Genomic DNA, 17,059 nt, shown 5'->3' with positions numbered 1-17,059 from the left:
CAGCGAAGTAAAAGCTAACAGGGTTGTTTGCAGCTGCCCTGTAATAAAAGCCACGTAGAACCACCTGAGGGGGTGAGCGCTGGGCTGGAGGAAGAATTCGCCGTGGTACACAAGTGTAGGAGGTCACAGCACGAAACTGTGGAGATCAAAGGCTCCGTGCAGCAAACTTCCCACTGGAGGTGACAGAGGAGAGGTCTTCCAGACGGTGAGGCTGGACCAGAAGCGTGGCTGAGAGGTGGAATTATTTTCTGCTTTAAGTCATCTGAGCTGGCTGAAGGAGCAGGAGATGGTGATAACCTGGACAAGGTGCAAGCCCGAGGGAGCGATCGATGTTGTCAGGAGGGTTAGGTTAGGGAGCACATCATCTAAATCCTTGCTTCTATGATTTTTAAGACGCTGGAAGGGTCACGGGATGGTGGCGGAAGGTTTCTGCGTTTCCTTGCAGTTTTAAGACCGGCTCTTACAGGGTCAGCTACTTTTCTTAGGTGAGTCCATAGCAAAAAAAATAAACCTGGAACCCCCTGAGCGAGCAAGGAGGTAGGGAAGAGGCAGAGCAGAGGCTTTTGGAACCCCACGCAGCTGGCAGGGGACGAGGCCCTGCTGCTCCCCGGGGAGGCCGGGGCAGCGAGGAGCCGGCGGTGTGCTGCAGCTCCCTGCCAGAGAAGGGCACGCCAGGTGTGAGTGACTAAGGAAAAAGCAAGATCGTGCTGTTCCTGCCTCCCTGGCTGAAAACTCCGGCTAGCCAGAGGCGATTGCTGCTATAAAAAGCTCCCAGCTCATCTCTTGAGTTTCAGCCCTGGCTGGGGAGGAAACTCCCTCTTGCTGCTGTCTGCACTTCCTGCATTTCAGGGAAGGGCAGAGCTGTTTTCCATCTCCTTGCAGGAACCAAGGGTATTTTTTTATTATTTTATTATTATTATTATTGTTTTTTGCAGAAAAAGCCTGGGGAGCTTTCAGCTTGGCACCTTTGCTTTCAGCTTCTGCATATCACCAGGGCGCCTCTGCATAACGCTGTGTCCCCCAGGGGAGGGGATCTCGGCGTGGGGAGTAGAGGGCAGTGGGATAAATCAGCGCAAGCGAGCAGCAGAACGTGCTAGCACACCTGGCAGGCTCGAGATGCTGTCCACGAACCGCCTGAGGGGTGCCAGGCTGAAAATGCTAGGGACCGCGAATCGAACGGGTGACGTACGTGCTCTGGTCCTCTTGAAACAGAAAGCAGTCAGAACAGGCACTGCCCCTAACGAGGGCTGTGAAGCCTGAATTTGGGAATAACACCAAGAGGTCGTCCTGTGGAGGCAGCTACGGAGGCAGAGAACGGCTGAGGATTTCAGCCGTTGGTAGGGCTCGAAGCGCTCTCGAAAGCATCAGGATCAAGCGGGGCTGAAAAGATTTCGTGTATTTATTTACTCCAGAGGAGGGCTTGCTTCTGGCATGCGGGAGACCCCGCGCTGGCATCTACAAAAGCAGAGGTGGGCGGGCTGAGCCACGTCAGGCTGAGGAAGATGCGTTGCTCCGTCCGATTAAAATGGAGGTGAAAAGCGAGGAAAGCTGCCCTGCGGGCACAGCGGTGACCTTCCTGCCCCATTCAGGGCGGAAATGGAAGGAAAACAGAGGTGCTAATCTGAAGGAATTATCCAAAATCTGCCATTTCACGTCCAGCAGAAGAATTGGCTGCTGCTGGATTTCGTGTTGCAGCAGAAAATGCGATGGCTCTGTAGTGGTGAGGGGATGTGGGAGCTGCTGGAGGCTGACTGCGACCGCAGCTTCGCTGGGCACACCAGTCCCAGGTTTTTAAACGCGGCAGCCTTCTTCCTAAACAAGGTGGTAGGCGAAGGGGCTGCTGAAGGAGAAGAACACTTGATGGGATCCGGTGCTGTAGCATTTTGCTCGTTGATAACGAAACCGAGAGCTCTCAGCCCGAGCTGGGGTTGGCATGCTAGGAATCAGTGCCGATCGCCGGCAGCTCAGCCACGTCTCTTCCCTCTCGTGCTTTCTGAGCGTTTTCTGTTGTTTCTCTCCTCCCGTCCCCTCGCAGATGGTGAGGAACCAGAGAAGCTGAACCCGCCGGCACTGAAGAATGGCCACACGGTCCCCATCGGTGGTCCCGGGGCCGGTAACCCGGCCAGCCAGGAGGAAGAGGCCCCGAAGTCATCCAGCCTTAGGAAGCCTGTTCCAGCTGAGGAACCAAAGAAAAGACAAGGTGAGAAACCGGAGCGTGCAGAATCGGTCGCTTCAGATCCGTATGGGACTAGCTTTGAATTCTCATCTGATTCTTCCTCCCTCCTCTGGGCCTTCTAGCCTCTTAACCGGAGCTGTCTCACCTTGCAGGCTCTTCCAGCAGCCAACCTGGTCCCGAACCGGAGCCACTGCAGGAGCCCCACGTTGCCAGGCAGCCCCTTCTTCCTCCAAAAAGACCTCCCTCCACGTCCCAGGAGGCAAACGAGGCGCAAGCAAAGGATCCTGCACCTGCCAGCAGCGCTGCAAAACCCGCACCCACCACCACGGCCCCTGGCGCAGCAAAGACAGTCAATTCCACAGCTGCCCCCTCCCCAGCCCCCAGGACTCTGCCCCCTGCTCTTGCCGGTGCCAACACTACTGCTCCCGTGAGCACGACCAGCACGGCTCCTGCCAAGCAGCCTCCCGTCCCGCCGCCCAAGCCTGTCAACAGAAACAGCAACTCGGTGATAGGTAAGTGCCTCTGCCAGCTGCCCTGGTGGGTGTTCCGGAGCCCTCGCTCTGATATTCCCTTACAAAGGGGGAGAGGCTGTGTCTGGGTATGATTTAGAGAACATCGTATCACAGCGTTGGATGGTTTTGGCTGAAAACAGCCCGCTTTGGGCTTAAAAGATCTGCCAGTGTTTGGCCAGGGCATCCGTGTGCTGAGGGCAATTCCTGGAGCGCCGTGCCCCAAGTCACCCGCTCGGTCGGACGGGCACGTTGCCTACCGGCAGGAGGGGAACCCTGCCTGCTTCTGGCAGGGGTGGGAGTGGTGCAGGGAGAGGGGAAGGCAGTTCTGTGGCAGCTGCACGGCTGTCTCCACGTCGATGCTCCGCGGAGAGCTGGGAATCAGCCACGGACACCTGGGGCTGTGGATGGTGGACGAGACTTGGTTATACCCAGGCACCTTCTCCAGGGTCTGCGGCCAGGACATTGCTGTGTTAGTCTGGTGTCCTTATGTCTCATCCCATGGGCGAATACTCCGGTGTCATTTGAGCTGAATCTTCCCACTTAGGGAAAGAATTAAGCGTCTTAGCTCTGTTTCTAAGCAGATGATTCTGAAAGCTGAGATCCTGCCCTGTTCAGGACTTTTAGAAGCACTGCTGGGGAAAACGAGCCAGCTCCAGTCCCTACCCTGTTCGTATTCCCCAGCTCACCTCCCGATCTTCGCCTTGGGCCGGCAGAGGCTGGTGCAGGTCAGGAGGGAGGTTCCCGGGAAGATCAATGGGACAGGTCTGTGGTGGTGGCTCAGAGCGGAGGCGTTACGCAGGTGTGGCTTGGGAGGCAGCGGTAGAAGCCGAGAGGGTGTGCAGGTTACCATCAGAACTAGCCTGGGCCACTGCTTTCCGTGCAGCCTGCATCCCTCTGCTCGGTTTGGGGCTGCTCCTTGCCCTGGCAGGTTTTGCAAGTGACCTTGATAAAACTCTCCTGTGTGCCAGACCAGCTTGATTAGTCCGACCGCGCCTGAGCACCCGATGAAATCCCTTCTTGTTTTCCTTAAGCTGCTTGCACACGTCGCAGATGGTATTTGAAATGCCCCAGCACTAATTGCAGGAGGTACCTGCGGAACAACAAATGCAGCTGAAGACAGCGGTCTGTCCACTGTCTGCTTGGACCCGGCCTCCCCAAAATCCGGGGCTGGGTGCAGCTGCGGGGATGTGGAGGAGAAGGGAGGGGAGCAGCCAACCCCTCGTTTCCCAGAGGAGAGAGGCACGACGGAGCCGTGCTTGCCATCACTGCTGCACGAGCCTCCTTTTGCTGCTGTGGATAAACAGCAGCAGTGGAACTGGCTTCAGGAGGTCTCTGGTGCACGCTCTGACTCCGGGCGTTTCAGTTGTTGTGCTGCTGCTGCTGTGATAACCCAGGCAGGGAGAGCTGCCGGCGTGCAGGTCGCCCGTTGGTTCCCTCGTGCTCATTCTGCGAGCAGTCCTGCTGTCTGAGGCAGCAGCTGAAAACAAGGCTAAGGAAACACTCGTGGGGACTGGGATTTTAATCAGCATCAGCTTGAAAAAAGAAAGCAGGGCACGCGGTGCCCTCCGGACGGCCGGGAGCTCGGCGCAGCCCCGGTGCGTGGTGCTGGGGGGGTTCAGGAGCAGCAGCTGAGATCTGGTCGGGGCTGGAGCAGTGGATCCGGCCGCGGTGGCACTCGCTGGCTTCCCTCCTTACCGCACTGGCTGGTTCAGGTGGATGCTTTAAGTGGTGCCCAGCCCTCTCCTGTCTCCTCTTTCTCCTGCCAACTACTCGGTCCCTTTCAAAATCTGTCTGCTGTTACCCAGAGGTGACCTGAGCCTGGTCCTGCCAGGCTCCGAGCCCTGCTGAAGGGACGCTGCAATCCCTCCGGGCTGGCGCTGATGGGAGCTGAGGGCACTCAGGGTGTTTTCCACAATCTGGCTCTTAATCTACGAGGGGAAAGTCTAAAAATGCTAAACATCCCAGAAATGTGCCCACCTCTCTCCGGATATGCGGCCTTATCTTGGCGGGGCGCTCCCTGCCCGCAGCACCCTCTTGCGGCGCGCGACTCCTCCAGCTCCCTGGTGGGGCCCGGCTCTGCGGCCGTCCTCTGCTGCGCTTCCAGCGGGTGGGCGAAACCTTGCCAAGCCCCACGAGTCACCAGAATGTGGATGCTGAAGGTTGCAGGCTCCTACAGCAAGAGCAGAGCGGTCTTCACGGGTGCAACTTCTTCCCCAGGACCTAAAGGTTCCGGGAACCTGAAGAGATTTCCTCCTGCAGCCGTTTTCCTTCATCCGATGTGGTTCCTGTTTCTTCCCGTCTCCTCCATCACCCAGACAAATCTGATGAAGACTCAAGGCTCTCTAGTAGTTCTGGAAGCTTTAGCAGGTTTTTTTTTGGAGCAGAGCAAAAGCTCATCCTCAGGCAGGAGCTGCCAGCAGCAAGGTGTCCTTGGGCTGGGCTGGCAGATGAAGGGGAAGGCACGCTGCTGCTGCCTGCAGCTCTGCTGCCTTTGTTCTCCAAGTGAGACTCCCCCCTCCCCAGTTTGTTTATTTTTTAACGTGCAAGGGAACCGTCAACACGACCGGAGTGCCCTGCACGTCTCGGATTCCTTTGCAAAGGGACGCTGTAAATACAGCCGCGAAGTGCCCGACGTCCCCGCGCTCCTCGGCTGCGCGCTGGCTCTGGGTGAGCTCCGCCTGCTGCCAGCCGAGGGCTGGGGCTGTGTCCCCCCGCTGCAGCAGGGCGCGCAGACCTCTCCCAGCCCGCGTGTTTCTGGCTGCTCTCCCAGCTCTTTGCTGCAGGAAGGGCGCGCTGGAGGCTCGCAAGCTGCTTATCGCTGGCACCTCGTGGCAGAAGAGCGGCTGAGATGGTTTGGGCCGAGGTTCTGAGTCCTTGGCTCTTACTCCACGCCGGTGAAGGGCACCTGGCAAACGCCCCGTTAACCCGTGTGTCCCTTTGGTTTCCAGCTGAACTTTCTCAAGCGATGAACAGTGGAACGGCCTTGTCCAAGGCTTCCCCTCCTCTCCCACCGAAGAGAGGCCTCCTGCCTAGCACCGCGTCAGAGGCAGCCCTCGCTTCCAAGCCCCCGAGCGACAGGACGGTGACGGCAAGCCGCCCCATGCTGATACCCATGCACATGGCCCCCGCGTACCCGCCGCCCTCGCCGTCGCCGCCGCTGCCCACGCACGTACCGCCGGAGCCTCCCCGCGTGCCCTTGCCCGCCTCCACCCCCGTCCTGGACCCTCCGCGCTCCCTGGACCTGCCCAAAGAGCCTCCCCCTCCTCCGGAGGACTTCAGGCCCCCCGAGGCGGCGAAGAGGCCGGCAGAGCAAGGCTTCGGCGAGCCTCAAGCGCTGCCGCGGCTGCCCCAGGTCCCGCTGCACATCCGGATCCAGCAGGCGCTGGCCAGCCCCCTGCCCGTCACCCCGCCTGCCGACGGCTCGCACAGAGCCCACTCGCTGCTCTTCGAGAACGACGCCTTCGGGGAGGACAGCGGCACGCTGGGCAGGACGAGGTCCCTGCCGGTCACCATCGAGATGCTGAAAGTGTGAGTACCTCCCCCGTTAGCTCCGGTAAACCCCAACGCGCTGACGTTGCACCCCCTGCTTCTCACAGCCAGGCTCTGATGGCAAAGAAAGCAGCCCTGGATTCTTTGCTCTTTGAAGCACTCCAGAAAGCGTTTTGCCCGTTGGCTGGATCTTTCAGCCTCTTAGGGGCCCGCTGCATCTTCCCCGTGAAGTTAACCCCGGTTCTGCGAATTTATCACCCCAAGGGGAACGCGTTCCAGAGTACAAACGCAGGCTGGTGCCAGGAGTCCGGCCTGTCTTTAATTGCACTAAGACAAAACGAGGTTCTGGATTTCATCCGGCCGTGGCCCGCTTAACCTTGCCTTTCGCAGAGGGAAGTGGGAAAGGGGCTGTCTGGTGTGGAGTTGGACCTCCCAGAGCAGGGTAGCGAGAGGCTCGCTTGTTTCTGCAGTGAACCCGTCTCTGGCATTTCCCCCGAGAGCTCCCCGTGCTGCGGGGAGAGGGGACGCAGCGGGATCACGGGGCTCCCACAGACCTGCCTCCTACGGGCCGAGCACCGCTAACGGGGCTTCGCGTCCAGGGTATTCCCCCAGCCCCCGTGGGATGTGTTGAGATGTAATGGTGTGCTTCTCGTTAGTCCAGACGATGAGGAAGAGGAAGATGAAGACCAGGAAGAAGAGCAAGCTCCGGGCCCTCGTGTGTATATTGGAGATGTGCCGTCTGTAACGGTCATCCCAAAGCTGGTGCCCCAGGTCCTGCCAGAGGAGCAGGAGGGAGACGAAGGGATGAGCGACTCTGACTCGGAGGGGCCCATCCTCTACAAAGATGACGAGGATGAGGAAGAGGATGAAAGCCATAACAGTAAGCCTTTGACATTGCAGCTCTCCCTCTTTGCCCCGGCTGAACTCAGTCCTGGCTGTGCTGTGACCTGGCTGTGCTACTTCATGCAGTGAAGCTCTTGGCTCTTGGTTTCATGCCGTACCACGTCCTCCCCCCTGCCTTTTCAAAGCCTTTTTCAGCCAAACCTGAAGGTTCTTCTGGTGAGATGCTCCCCCTCCAGCTGCAGTTGGTTAATGCAGTAGCCTTTGCTGTCCCACCCCTTCAGGTGTGGGGGGGGGTCCGCTGAGCTGCTGGCATCGCGCCGGGATGCTGGCAGGTGCTGTCGTGAGCAGTTCCTGCAAGCTCGGGAGCTGTGGTGCTGAGCTGGGAAAGCAAACCCCAGGGGAGAGCACAACTGCCGGGGGCACGTGGCTGTGCTCAGGCACCGCCGTCCTCAGCCGCATCGCATCGCTCTCCTCCCCGCAGGCACGCTGGCCAACAAAGTGAAGAGGAAAGACACGCTAGCCATGAAGCTGGGCAACGCAACCGCGGTGCAGGAAGAAAAGTTCGTCTTTCCTCGGAAGAGCAAGGAGGAGTGGAACCAAATTCGGAACCAGATCGGGTCGACACTGACCAGGTACAAGAAGCAGAGGAGGGTTACGGGTGGACCCGCAGTACGGCCTGAGGGTAGGGGGGGGGACTGGACAAAGCTGGTGTCTTGTTGAAGCAGCCTCTGCTGGAACAGCACGGTCGGTTGGGCAAGGCTGCTGGGTCAGGGCTGGGAGGCCAAGTGCTGTAAGGGCTGGAATCTTCTCCTGGCATCGAGCAGTGTCTCCTAACAGGCCCCTGATTCCAGATGTTAAATGGTTTGGGAGGGGAAGATCTCAAGGGCTACAGAAGCATTACTGCCGTAAAATACGGATGGCCTATAAAGATGAGGACGGAGTGCTGATGGTGGTGGGTGAAGCTGGGGCTGCTGATGTTCCAGCCTCTGCTCATCTGCCCTAGAAAGTTTCCCCTGAGCTTTTGGGGGGCACAGTTCTTCCCTAACCTGGGCCTGGGGCTGAGCTGCTTGCTTGAGTGGAGGGGAGGAGAGCCCCAGACAGGGCAGCAGTGATCTCCACTGGTGGCTGAGCAGCGCTGAGGAGGTCTGGGAGCCCTCAGACCACAAAAGCAGCGGTGTTCTTCATCCCCTGCTGACGGATGACCAGATGACAAGCGCCTAACGTGTTCTGCTTTCCTTTAGGCGACTGAGTCAGAGACCGACAGCGGAAGAACTGGAGCAGAGGAACATACTTCAACGTGAGTAATGCTCCTCCGGTGGTCCTAAGTAATAAAAGCTGCCGTGCTTCCCGTCTCACGGTTTAGTACGTGGATACGTGGGGTCTGCCTGAAACGTACAGACGGAGATGCTTTGGTCACACCACCGCAGGGAAGCTGTCCTGCTGCTTTTCCCAGTGCTTCGTTACCGCCAGGACCTGGCTAAAATCAGCTCTTTAGCCAGGGCACCAAGCAATAGAGTTGAAAGCATCGGATTGTGGAAGCACTACCTGTCCCCTGCCTGAAACCTCAGGGTGAAATACGGGAACTGGCTAAGGCTCTGCTCTGAAGTTACGCAGCGAGGACTGTCACGGGTCTTTGTTTGGGCTGGGCTTTAATTTGTGGCCCGGACATCGCAGCGTTGCACTGTACGACCCAGAAAGCAGCAGCTCGTTGTCCAGTGAGCACGTTTCTCTCGGCCACACCTTGTTCCACAACAGTTTTAAACATCTTGGGGAAAGGGAGGTGGCAGTTGAGGAAGTTTCCATTTAAAATATTAATCTGCGCTGCTGTTCTCTTTAAACTATTAGTAGAATAGCTTTGGGGAAGAGCAATCTGCAAAGAGGCTAGGGTGCAGTTTTGACAGCATGGCCATTAATCTTTAACATACGTGCAGCTGGAGAGAGTGACTCACCCGTGCCACATGAAGGGCCACGTTACCACCGTCACTCGCTGGGTAGGGGTATGGAGTTGGGCTGCTCTCTCTGCCTGTAGCGACTGCAGATACGTGGTCAGTCTGATAAAGCTCACCCTTCTTCTCTCTTCAAGTCCAGAAGGCGCTTTTCAAAACCTGTGATGCTTAGGGGAAAAAATTGTTGTTTTTTTTCCCCTTGGCAGCGAAAAACGAAGCTGACCGTCAAGCCGAGAAGCGAGAGATCAAACGCAGGCTCACCAGAAAGGTACTGCTGGCCGTCGTGCTGCCACTGCCATCTGGCAGAGCCGTCAGGGTCGGTGGTGGCTGTGAGCACGTCGTAGGCGCCGTGCTGCGGGTGAAGTCACGGGGCTGTTGTGTAATCGTCCCCGGTGCCCTCTGACGGCGGGGACTGCAGAATGCGGTCTGTCAGCCACGGCCAGCCCTTGGCACCGCAGCCGGTTTGGGCGCTGACAGATCGGAGCTGGCATCAGGTGTAACGAGCTAGATGAGGTCTGTTTGGCACCTGGCACTTGGAAGTTTTGCCCGTGCTGACCTGTTCCAGCAGTATGTCAGTGGCCACGACGTTCACACCAGGCTCCCCAGAAATTCATTTCACAAGCAACAGCTCGCGGGAAGCTGAGCAGAGCTGCTCTCAGCTGCGATGCCCAAGTCGCTCGCTGTTACGCATGGCTGGGGAATATCTTCCAAAGGGCCTGCGGATATGACATGGGGGTTCTGCTGTAGCTGAAGCAGAAAATGGGCTTGGTTCTGGGGTGTTCGCTGGGGCCACCCTGCAGTGGCTGTTCCCAAACCCCTCGTTCTCTCTTCCTGCGAGCGTGGCCTCGGTTCTGCCCTTGTGGCCTCGTGATCCAAGCAAGACCCGTGAGAGGTAAATCGTGAGAGGGTTTGCCTGGTCCCTTGCATCGTGAGCAGGACCTCGGTGTCCCAGTGAGGGAACTGGTCTCTGTTTCACCTGGGATGGCAGCTCCTGAGCAGCTCTGGGGACAAGGCGCTCACTAACTTCTTGTTCTTGCATTCAGCTCAGCCAAAGGCCTACAGTGGCAGAGCTGCAGGCCAGGAAGATCCTGAGGTTTAACGAATATGTGGAAGTGACAGATGCTCAAGACTACGACCGGCGAGCAGATAAGCCGTGGACAAAGCTTACGCCGGCTGACAAGGTAACAGGGAGCGTCCTGTTCCCAGGCGGGGCAGGGAGCTAGGTCGGGGTGTCCCAAGCCAAAGGCTGAGAGCCAAGATTTGCTCTTTTTTTCTTTTTTTTTTTTTTAAACCTCTGCATCTTTCCCTCTGCCACCCCACCAAGCACCACCAGCGTGCTTCACCCACGTGTGTTGTACCCAGCCCTGTTCCTGCCCCCTCCACGGTGACACGGAGCCCACACGGGCACTGCCTGCGCTGCAGTGAGACCAGTCTTGGCTTCTGGTGGTACAAGAGGGAGCAAGGCGCAGGGCGTTGGTTGGGGGAGTGCAGTTTTTCACAGGCTGAGGCAGGCTTAGGCAAGCTGGCAGGGAAGATGCCTGTTCTCATCTTCCCTGGCCACTTGTGGGGACTGCCCGGCCTTGGTGTGGAGGAGGTGGGGCAGATTAAATTCTGTCTGGTGCGAAGGATCCGTGAAAGTTTGGGTGGCTGCTGCAATCCAAGCTCCTTCCTCTACCAAAAAGAACCGAGGGACTCAGGCTCATGGTTAAAAACTGCTCTTACTCTTTGCTTCACCACTGAAAGGTGATGGAGGACGATCCTGAGCAGCAGTGTTGGAGCCACGGCACCTTCTTGCCGTGCCTGAGCTCACTGAAAATGGGGGATAGAGGGTCATATGCCCCAGCAGGAGATAAAGATCTCTCCCTTTTCACGCAGGCTGCCATCCGGAAGGAGCTAAACGAGTTTAAGAGCTGTGAAATGGAAGTCCACGAGGAGAGCAAACAGTTCACGCGGTGAGACCACAGCGCTCGCGTAGTCTGTGCTGTTGGGAGAGCTGTGTTGCAGGGGTGCTGCTGGGCTCAGAGCACCGAATCCTTAGGAAAATGACCTGTGCGGCGCTTGCAGATTTAATATCCCTTTCCACCTCGGTGTTGTTGGGTGACAGGAGGAGTACCTGACATGAAGAGGTGTTCTTCCCTAAACTGGGGGCACCCTGGAAACTCAAAATGGCCAGTGGCTGGGTTGGTGTGTTGCTGAAACCTGTGTGAGGCCGCAGCCCGAGCATGCTTTTCTGGGACTAGAGACATGCGGCAGAAGCCACAGCCACAAAGCACACTGGTAGTTAGCTCTGATGCGACCCAAGCAGTAACCTGTGCATCATGGTGCGAGTGATTCTTCCCCCTGCCCCCGAGCTGTGTGGCTGAGTGTTTGCAGAGCACAAACGCTTTCTAAGGCAGAGGTGAAACTGTTAACAGCTTCGCTGAGGGCTGAGAATTCAGAAATGATTCCGTTCAGTAACTGTTAACCCAAGTTCCGAGGATGACACTTTGTTTTTTTCACTTGGCTTTTAGGTACCATCGACCATAATCTTCCAAGAAGGAGCAAGAGACCCGAGAGGACTGGAAGTTCTCTGCGTCCCTCTCCTGGGCAATACAGCAAGGGCAGAACCTCGACTCTTCCAAGATTTGCCTTCAAAACATATCCAGAAAAGGGCTTTCGGCCAGGGAAGGGGCAATCCTGTCTGAATGTAGCATTTCACTGGAACAAACACGTCTCGAGTGCCATCAGGCTGGAACTGAACACTATACCTCGCGCAGCTCAGCAATACGCCTCTCCTCCCTGCCAGGAGTCCACGCACGTGTGAACGAGCGCTTCGTTCTCCAGCTCCCTTCCTGTCGTGACGGGCCAGTTCTCGGCTGTACATACTCCTTTTGGGTGCAAGCCCTTCGTTTCCTCTCTCTTTACCTGGAGGAGGAAAAAACTCGGCAGCTCTGGTGTTGGAGAGCTGAGGAATGGCGAGTGGATGTGCTAGGAAGCACGTGTGTATATTAGCTGTGTACAGAGAGCCCCGTGCAGATGCTGACCTGGCAGACAACTGACAAGTGACTCGTCATGTTTTGGATTCGCTCGCATCTGTCGTATCTTTAATGTCCTGAATCACTACTGACCAACGGTTTGTTGTCCTGGAAGGGAATTGTATAGATATTAACATATGCTGCATCTTTTTTTTTTTTTTTTTTTTTGTAAAAAAAAATCAAAAGAACTCAAAACCAGAAAAAAAAGGCAAAAAACAAAACACAAATGTATAAAGCGTTCCCTCCCTACTCTCTCACACTTGCGGTGATGTTAATGGATCTTGTCTTGAGAATATCTAGGCTCATTTAACAAATTACAGAACCAGGAAATGACTGTTGCCTTTTTAAAACTTTTTAATTTGGGGAAGCTGTGGTAGTAGTAAATTCTTTTTATCGTCGCTTCCTCTCAGATGTTTTTTTTTTTACTCTCCCAAATCAGGGTGAAACTTGCCTTCTCTCATTTTTACAGCAAAGCCTACTGGAAACTTGATAATTTCACTGTGTGGGTGGAAGGTGCGGGGAGGAGAAGAGGTTTAAAAGTGACCTTAAAAATAGATACTCTTGCTCTTCTGAGAATCTCACGTTGGTTCTTCCGGAACATTGGGTTTCAATCTGGTACGGGCGCACTGCTGTATCATGCCCAGAACTAACCCACGTGTGAGATGCCGCTAGCCACGAAGGGACTATCGCAGCCCCGCAGGGCTGTGGGAATGAAGAGGAGGGCTCGCCTTCTTCGCAGACCTGCCGCCGTGGTGCTCGAGCTGTTTCGGGAGCTGCGGGGCCTCGCTGCGCTGCCTCCGCGCCATGCCAAGGCCCGGGCCCCGCGCCCGGCGCTGCCTTCGCCCGCGGTGGGTGCGCGTCCCTCACAGCTTCCCCGTGTACAGTACGGCTGTAGACTAAATCATTGCATTGTATATCTGTCTCCTCATCAACAGATTTTAATTATTGAATAAAAGTATTTTAGGAGGTTTTTTTTAAAAAAAAAAAAATGATGCTCTGGTTGTGTTTTAAATGGCTCGTGTTGGAGGGGGCCGGGGGGGTGAAGGACCTTTTCTCCCCAGAAGCAGAGGACATCATGAGGTGGAAGGGACCCACAGGGATCACCGGGTCCAGCTCCTGGCTCCACACAGCACCACCCCCAAACCAGACCCTGTGTCTGAGAGCATTGTCCAAATGTTTCTTGAGCTCTGGCAGGCTCAGGGCTGTGACCACGTCCCTGGGCAGCCTGTCCCAGTGCCCGACCACCCCTGGGTGCAGAACCTTTCCCTCACCCCCAGCCTGACCCTCCCCTGTCCCAGCTCCATGCCGTCCCCTCGGGTCCTGTCGCTGTCCCCAGGGAGCAGAGCTCAGCGCCTGCCCCTCCGCTCCCTGTGAGGGAGCTGCAGGCCGCCATGAGGCCTCCCCTCGGCCTGCTCTGCTCGGGGCTGAACTGTTACCTTAAAAGTTGATCAAAGAAACTCTCTAAGACTCAATGTGGGGTGTTAGAAAGCAGGCTTTCTTTAATTGCGGTGGCAGTCACACGGGGTCGTTCCACCCAGTGTGTGCGCCCAGGCTACAGCAGTTACGTGCAATCAAAACATGCATATCCATTAGATTTCTGAGAAATAACCAACACATTCCTACAGGTTCCTTAACTCATTAAAATACGTGAATGCCCCTGACGCATGCACTATTGTTCCCACTGGCGGTTTTGGGGAGGAAGCTGGTGGTCGTCGGTAGTCTTCCTTACTGTGTTTGCTGCTTGAACCCAGGTCTTGCGCATGCTCAGGCCACCTCGTTATTTTTTATCTCATTCCAATTTAGGTGTGCATCCTAAATTAAGTGATTTAAATGCCCGAGGACACGTGCACACCGGGAGTTTCTCACCTATTCTTCACAGTTACACCCCCCAGGCCTAGGTCATCTTGCCCCCCTGTCCTGTCCTGGTTTGGGGACACAGCTGGGGCTGACTAATTAGGGGACACAAGGCTGACTAATTAGCGCGCTCAGGCTGGAAACGAGGAGCCATTTCCTCACAGAAGGAGCGGGCAGGCGTTGGGACGGGTTGCCCAGGGAGGTGGTGGAGTCACCGTCCCTGGGGATGTTCAAGGAGAGGCTGGACGTGGTGCTTGGGGACACGGTCAGTGGGTGACAGCGGTGGCAGGGGGGGCCGGGGGGGCCCACCCGACCTCAGCGCGTTCCCAACCCCAATAACTCCCTGCTTCACCCCCCCCCCCCAGCCCCCTTCCCGCCTTCCCACTGCGCATGCTCCCCCTCCCGCTGCGCCCGGCCCCTCTCCCGCCAAAGCTCCCCTTTTGCACACGAGCCGCTCGGCCCTCCCTCTTGTTCTCCGCGCATGCGCGCCCAGGCCCCGCCCCCTGGATACTCCATAAATACCGCGGCGCGCGGCCCTTCGTTCTCTTTCACCGGTGGCAGGCGGCGAGTGCGGAAGGTGAGCGGAGCGCGGCCTCTTCCTTCCCCCCTTTTTTTCCCGCTTTTTCCCCATTTCTCACTTCTTTCCCGTTCTTCTTGCTGTGGCTTATGGAGCCGGCGACTTCTATGAGGGCTGCGAAGGGCGGTGCTGCTTGCAGCCAGCCCCGGGCCCACCGCGGCCTACCCGCGCCGAGCGGCCTGAGGGGGGGCCCTGCCCAGGGGGGGATGGGCTGGGCAGCGCCGCCCCTCAGCGCCTCCTCTCCCTTCCTCCAGGTTCGCTGCTGGTGCTCGGTCCGGCCTCGCCCAGCCTGCTTCCCGAGTGAGTGTCTGCCCGGGGACCCGGGGGGGGTGTACCGGGGTGTGGAGGGGGGGCAGACCCCAACGTGGACACCCGGAGAAGTAGCTCTCTCATGGCTCTGTCCGTGTGGCGCGCGGGAGCGTAGGCCCTCGGGCCTGTGACGTACGGTCCCATTCCACAACGTTGGAGAACAAGCCGGGCCTCGAGTCTGCAGCCTGCATATTCCTACTGCTTCTCTGAGCCCCCGGGCCGTTACAGAGGAGATAAACCATGCAGGAAACAAATCACACGGGGGGGGCTTCGGTTGGGGGCATGGGGAGACGTGGGGGGTGTAGGCTGGGGGGAAGGGAGGAGGGTCTGAGAGCGGTTACTTAACGCCTTTTCTTTGTTGTTTGCAGTTTCTAACTCAAACTTTGATGTCGGTGGAGTGCTGCTTTGGAAGGTGAGTGATCCTGCACAGACATTGTGTAATTACCTTGTAATCTTGATAGCGACCCCTTTAAGCTTTAGATATTTGCTTTTAACTGGCTTAATGCGAACTGAAATGGCATCGATCAGGGGTTTGAAATCCTGAAATACTGGTAGGGGCTTTATAGACACTGTTTAACAGCAGAAGCTTAGCTTGTGTTCCATAGGGCTTTAAGCTTTTGTTGGACTAGTATAAGAGGCCTGCTCCTGAATATTAGGAAAAGGGGAAAAACTTGATAAAATGAAGGTGAATGGTGGGGCTTAATTGGCTTTTGAGGCTTTGTTATATGAATCTGGGGAAGAGCAGAACCAAATTTGTGCAGAGTCACGGAGGCCCTGGCTGAGGCCCTTGCCCTTGTGAAACCTGACCCAGCTCAGCCATTTTGTTGTCTCAGCCTTGTGAAGAACAGCCCATGTGTGCTCACCCAGATTTCCATGTTAATCGGTCCCAAAGCAGACTTTTTTATCCTTGAAAATAATGTTAATGTGGGTGCTGAAGCACTGGGCTTTTACTAGGAGAAGGGAGATGGAAGGCACATGGTTTGCTTAACAAAGGCTGGGAGCACATGGCTGTGCTGGACCTGGTCGTGTATGTGATGGACTAGCAATGGATTGTGCTTCCTGGCAGATTGTAGGTAGGAAAATCCACGTGGGACACAAATAATGAGCTTCCTTGTGGCTTTTGTTGTTGCAGACAGTGGTGAAGGCTTGGGATTGAGTGCTGCCAACAGCGGCCTGCGTGTACCCAGTGAGGGTGAGTATCCTGAGCCAAATCCAGCCCAAATTCTGAGCAGAGGTGGCCGAGGTTTGGTTCATGCTGGGTGTATCATCCGAGCCTCTGCAGAGTTCAGAGCAGGCTGGAAATGGGAAAAGGTGCCTCCACGTGGTGACACTGAGCACGTGCTTTGTGCTGGGGGCCTGCACCTCCTGGTCCTCCACCTGAAAAAGGAGCCTGAGAAGTGAAGCAAGGCACTGGGAAATGTGGCTGTGAGGGAGGCTGCCTGGTGCTGGGGGAGAGGGTGGGAGTGTGGTGTGACGGTGTACAGCTGGTGCTAAGTGTCCATCTGGGAGCTTCTGTGGGTGTTCCGGGACCTGTGATGCTGTGCCTGACAAATAAAGTTCTTTGAAATGGTGTCTGTGGCTGTTGTCTCTGGCATGACTGCTAGCTGTTTGTTGGAATGGAGCTCAGGAAACCCTGAGTAAACATTTATTTCATGGTGCTGTGTGGCCATGTTCCACCCCCCTTCAGCCTGCCCTCATTTCCAGCAGTCTCAGCTCCTGGGACTGGGAGGTTGGGGCTCAACAGGACCAACACTGGGCGTACTGGTGCAGATACCAGTAAGGGAAGTTTTGTAGCCCTCAGAGCCCTGGGGAGCTCGGCTGTGTGGGGGGCTGGGGGTTGTACCTCTGGCTTTGGGGTTGCTATGATTTGGGTAACCCTACTTAGGCGTTTTTCCCCTCTGTTAAGTGAAGGACTTAAAGGCTGCTTTAATTCCTGGTGGACCTCTGAACACCTTGGGATCTCTAACCCCCCCCCCCGTAAGTAGGCTGTGGCGCTGTCCCCAGGGCTGGGGGCGTTTTGAGCAGAAGAGGGCAGGGGCGGCTGCCCGGTGAGGGATGGGGCTGCGGGGCCTCAAACCTGGTGAAAAAAGGGGCGAGGGAGAAGGAAAGGGGGGGGCTCCGGGGCTGGCAGGCTGGGCAGGAGCTTCCCTGGAGGGAAAATGAAAGGGAGGTGTTGGGGGGGGGGGGGGGAGCGCTGAGCGAGTTGTGCCGCTCGCTTTGGGGAAAGAGTTTGCTAAAACGGGGCTGAAAATTGCTCTGGGAGCTGGGACCGGCGGCCTTGCTTTTTTGTGGGAGGGGGCTCCCGGCCGTGTTCCTGACCGTTCACGGGGCAAAGAATG

At 56.7% G+C, this 17,059-nt stretch overlaps 1 protein-coding gene, 1 long non-coding RNA gene and 1 other non-coding gene across 6 annotated transcripts in view; all 3 read left to right on the top strand.

The window, feature by feature from the left end:
- Positions 1-12,207, top strand: part of PHACTR4 (phosphatase and actin regulator 4) — a 43,561-nt gene extending 31,354 nt beyond the window's left edge. For all 4 annotated transcript variants that reach the window (XM_035345739.1, XM_035345741.1, XM_035345740.1 and 1 more), the window contains 10 exons: positions 2,036-2,200; positions 2,329-2,688; positions 5,637-6,216; positions 6,834-7,057; positions 7,502-7,652; positions 8,262-8,317; positions 9,173-9,234; positions 10,010-10,147; positions 10,842-10,918; positions 11,477-12,207. In XM_035345739.1, coding sequence (XP_035201630.1) covers positions 2,036-2,200; positions 2,329-2,688; positions 5,637-6,216; positions 6,834-7,057; positions 7,502-7,652; positions 8,262-8,317; positions 9,173-9,234; positions 10,010-10,147; positions 10,842-10,918; positions 11,477-11,492 — 1,829 coding nt within the window. In that variant the 3' untranslated portion in view covers positions 11,493-12,207. The remainder of the gene's footprint in view (positions 1-2,035; positions 2,201-2,328; positions 2,689-5,636; positions 6,217-6,833; positions 7,058-7,501; positions 7,653-8,261; positions 8,318-9,172; positions 9,235-10,009; positions 10,148-10,841; positions 10,919-11,476) is intronic.
- Positions 12,208-14,392: 2,185 nt separating this feature from the next.
- The window catches only part of LOC118177752, a 16,605-nt gene continuing 13,938 nt past the window's right edge, over positions 14,393-17,059 (top strand). The window contains exons 1-4 of the long non-coding RNA XR_004755911.1: positions 14,393-14,411; positions 14,666-14,711; positions 15,089-15,132; positions 15,853-16,088. This is a non-coding gene — a long non-coding RNA (uncharacterized LOC118177752). The remainder of the gene's footprint in view (positions 14,412-14,665; positions 14,712-15,088; positions 15,133-15,852; positions 16,089-17,059) is intronic.
- On the top strand, positions 14,771-14,975 carry LOC118177839. The gene has a single exon (XR_004755931.1). It is a non-coding gene; the product is annotated as a small nucleolar RNA SNORA73 family (small nucleolar RNA).

This window comes from Oxyura jamaicensis, chromosome 23, assembly GCF_011077185.1.
Source record: "Oxyura jamaicensis isolate SHBP4307 breed ruddy duck chromosome 23, BPBGC_Ojam_1.0, whole genome shotgun sequence".
NCBI classification, from domain to species: domain Eukaryota; kingdom Metazoa; phylum Chordata; class Aves; order Anseriformes; family Anatidae; genus Oxyura; species Oxyura jamaicensis.
This window is presented reverse-complemented; position numbering and strand designations above follow the sequence as displayed.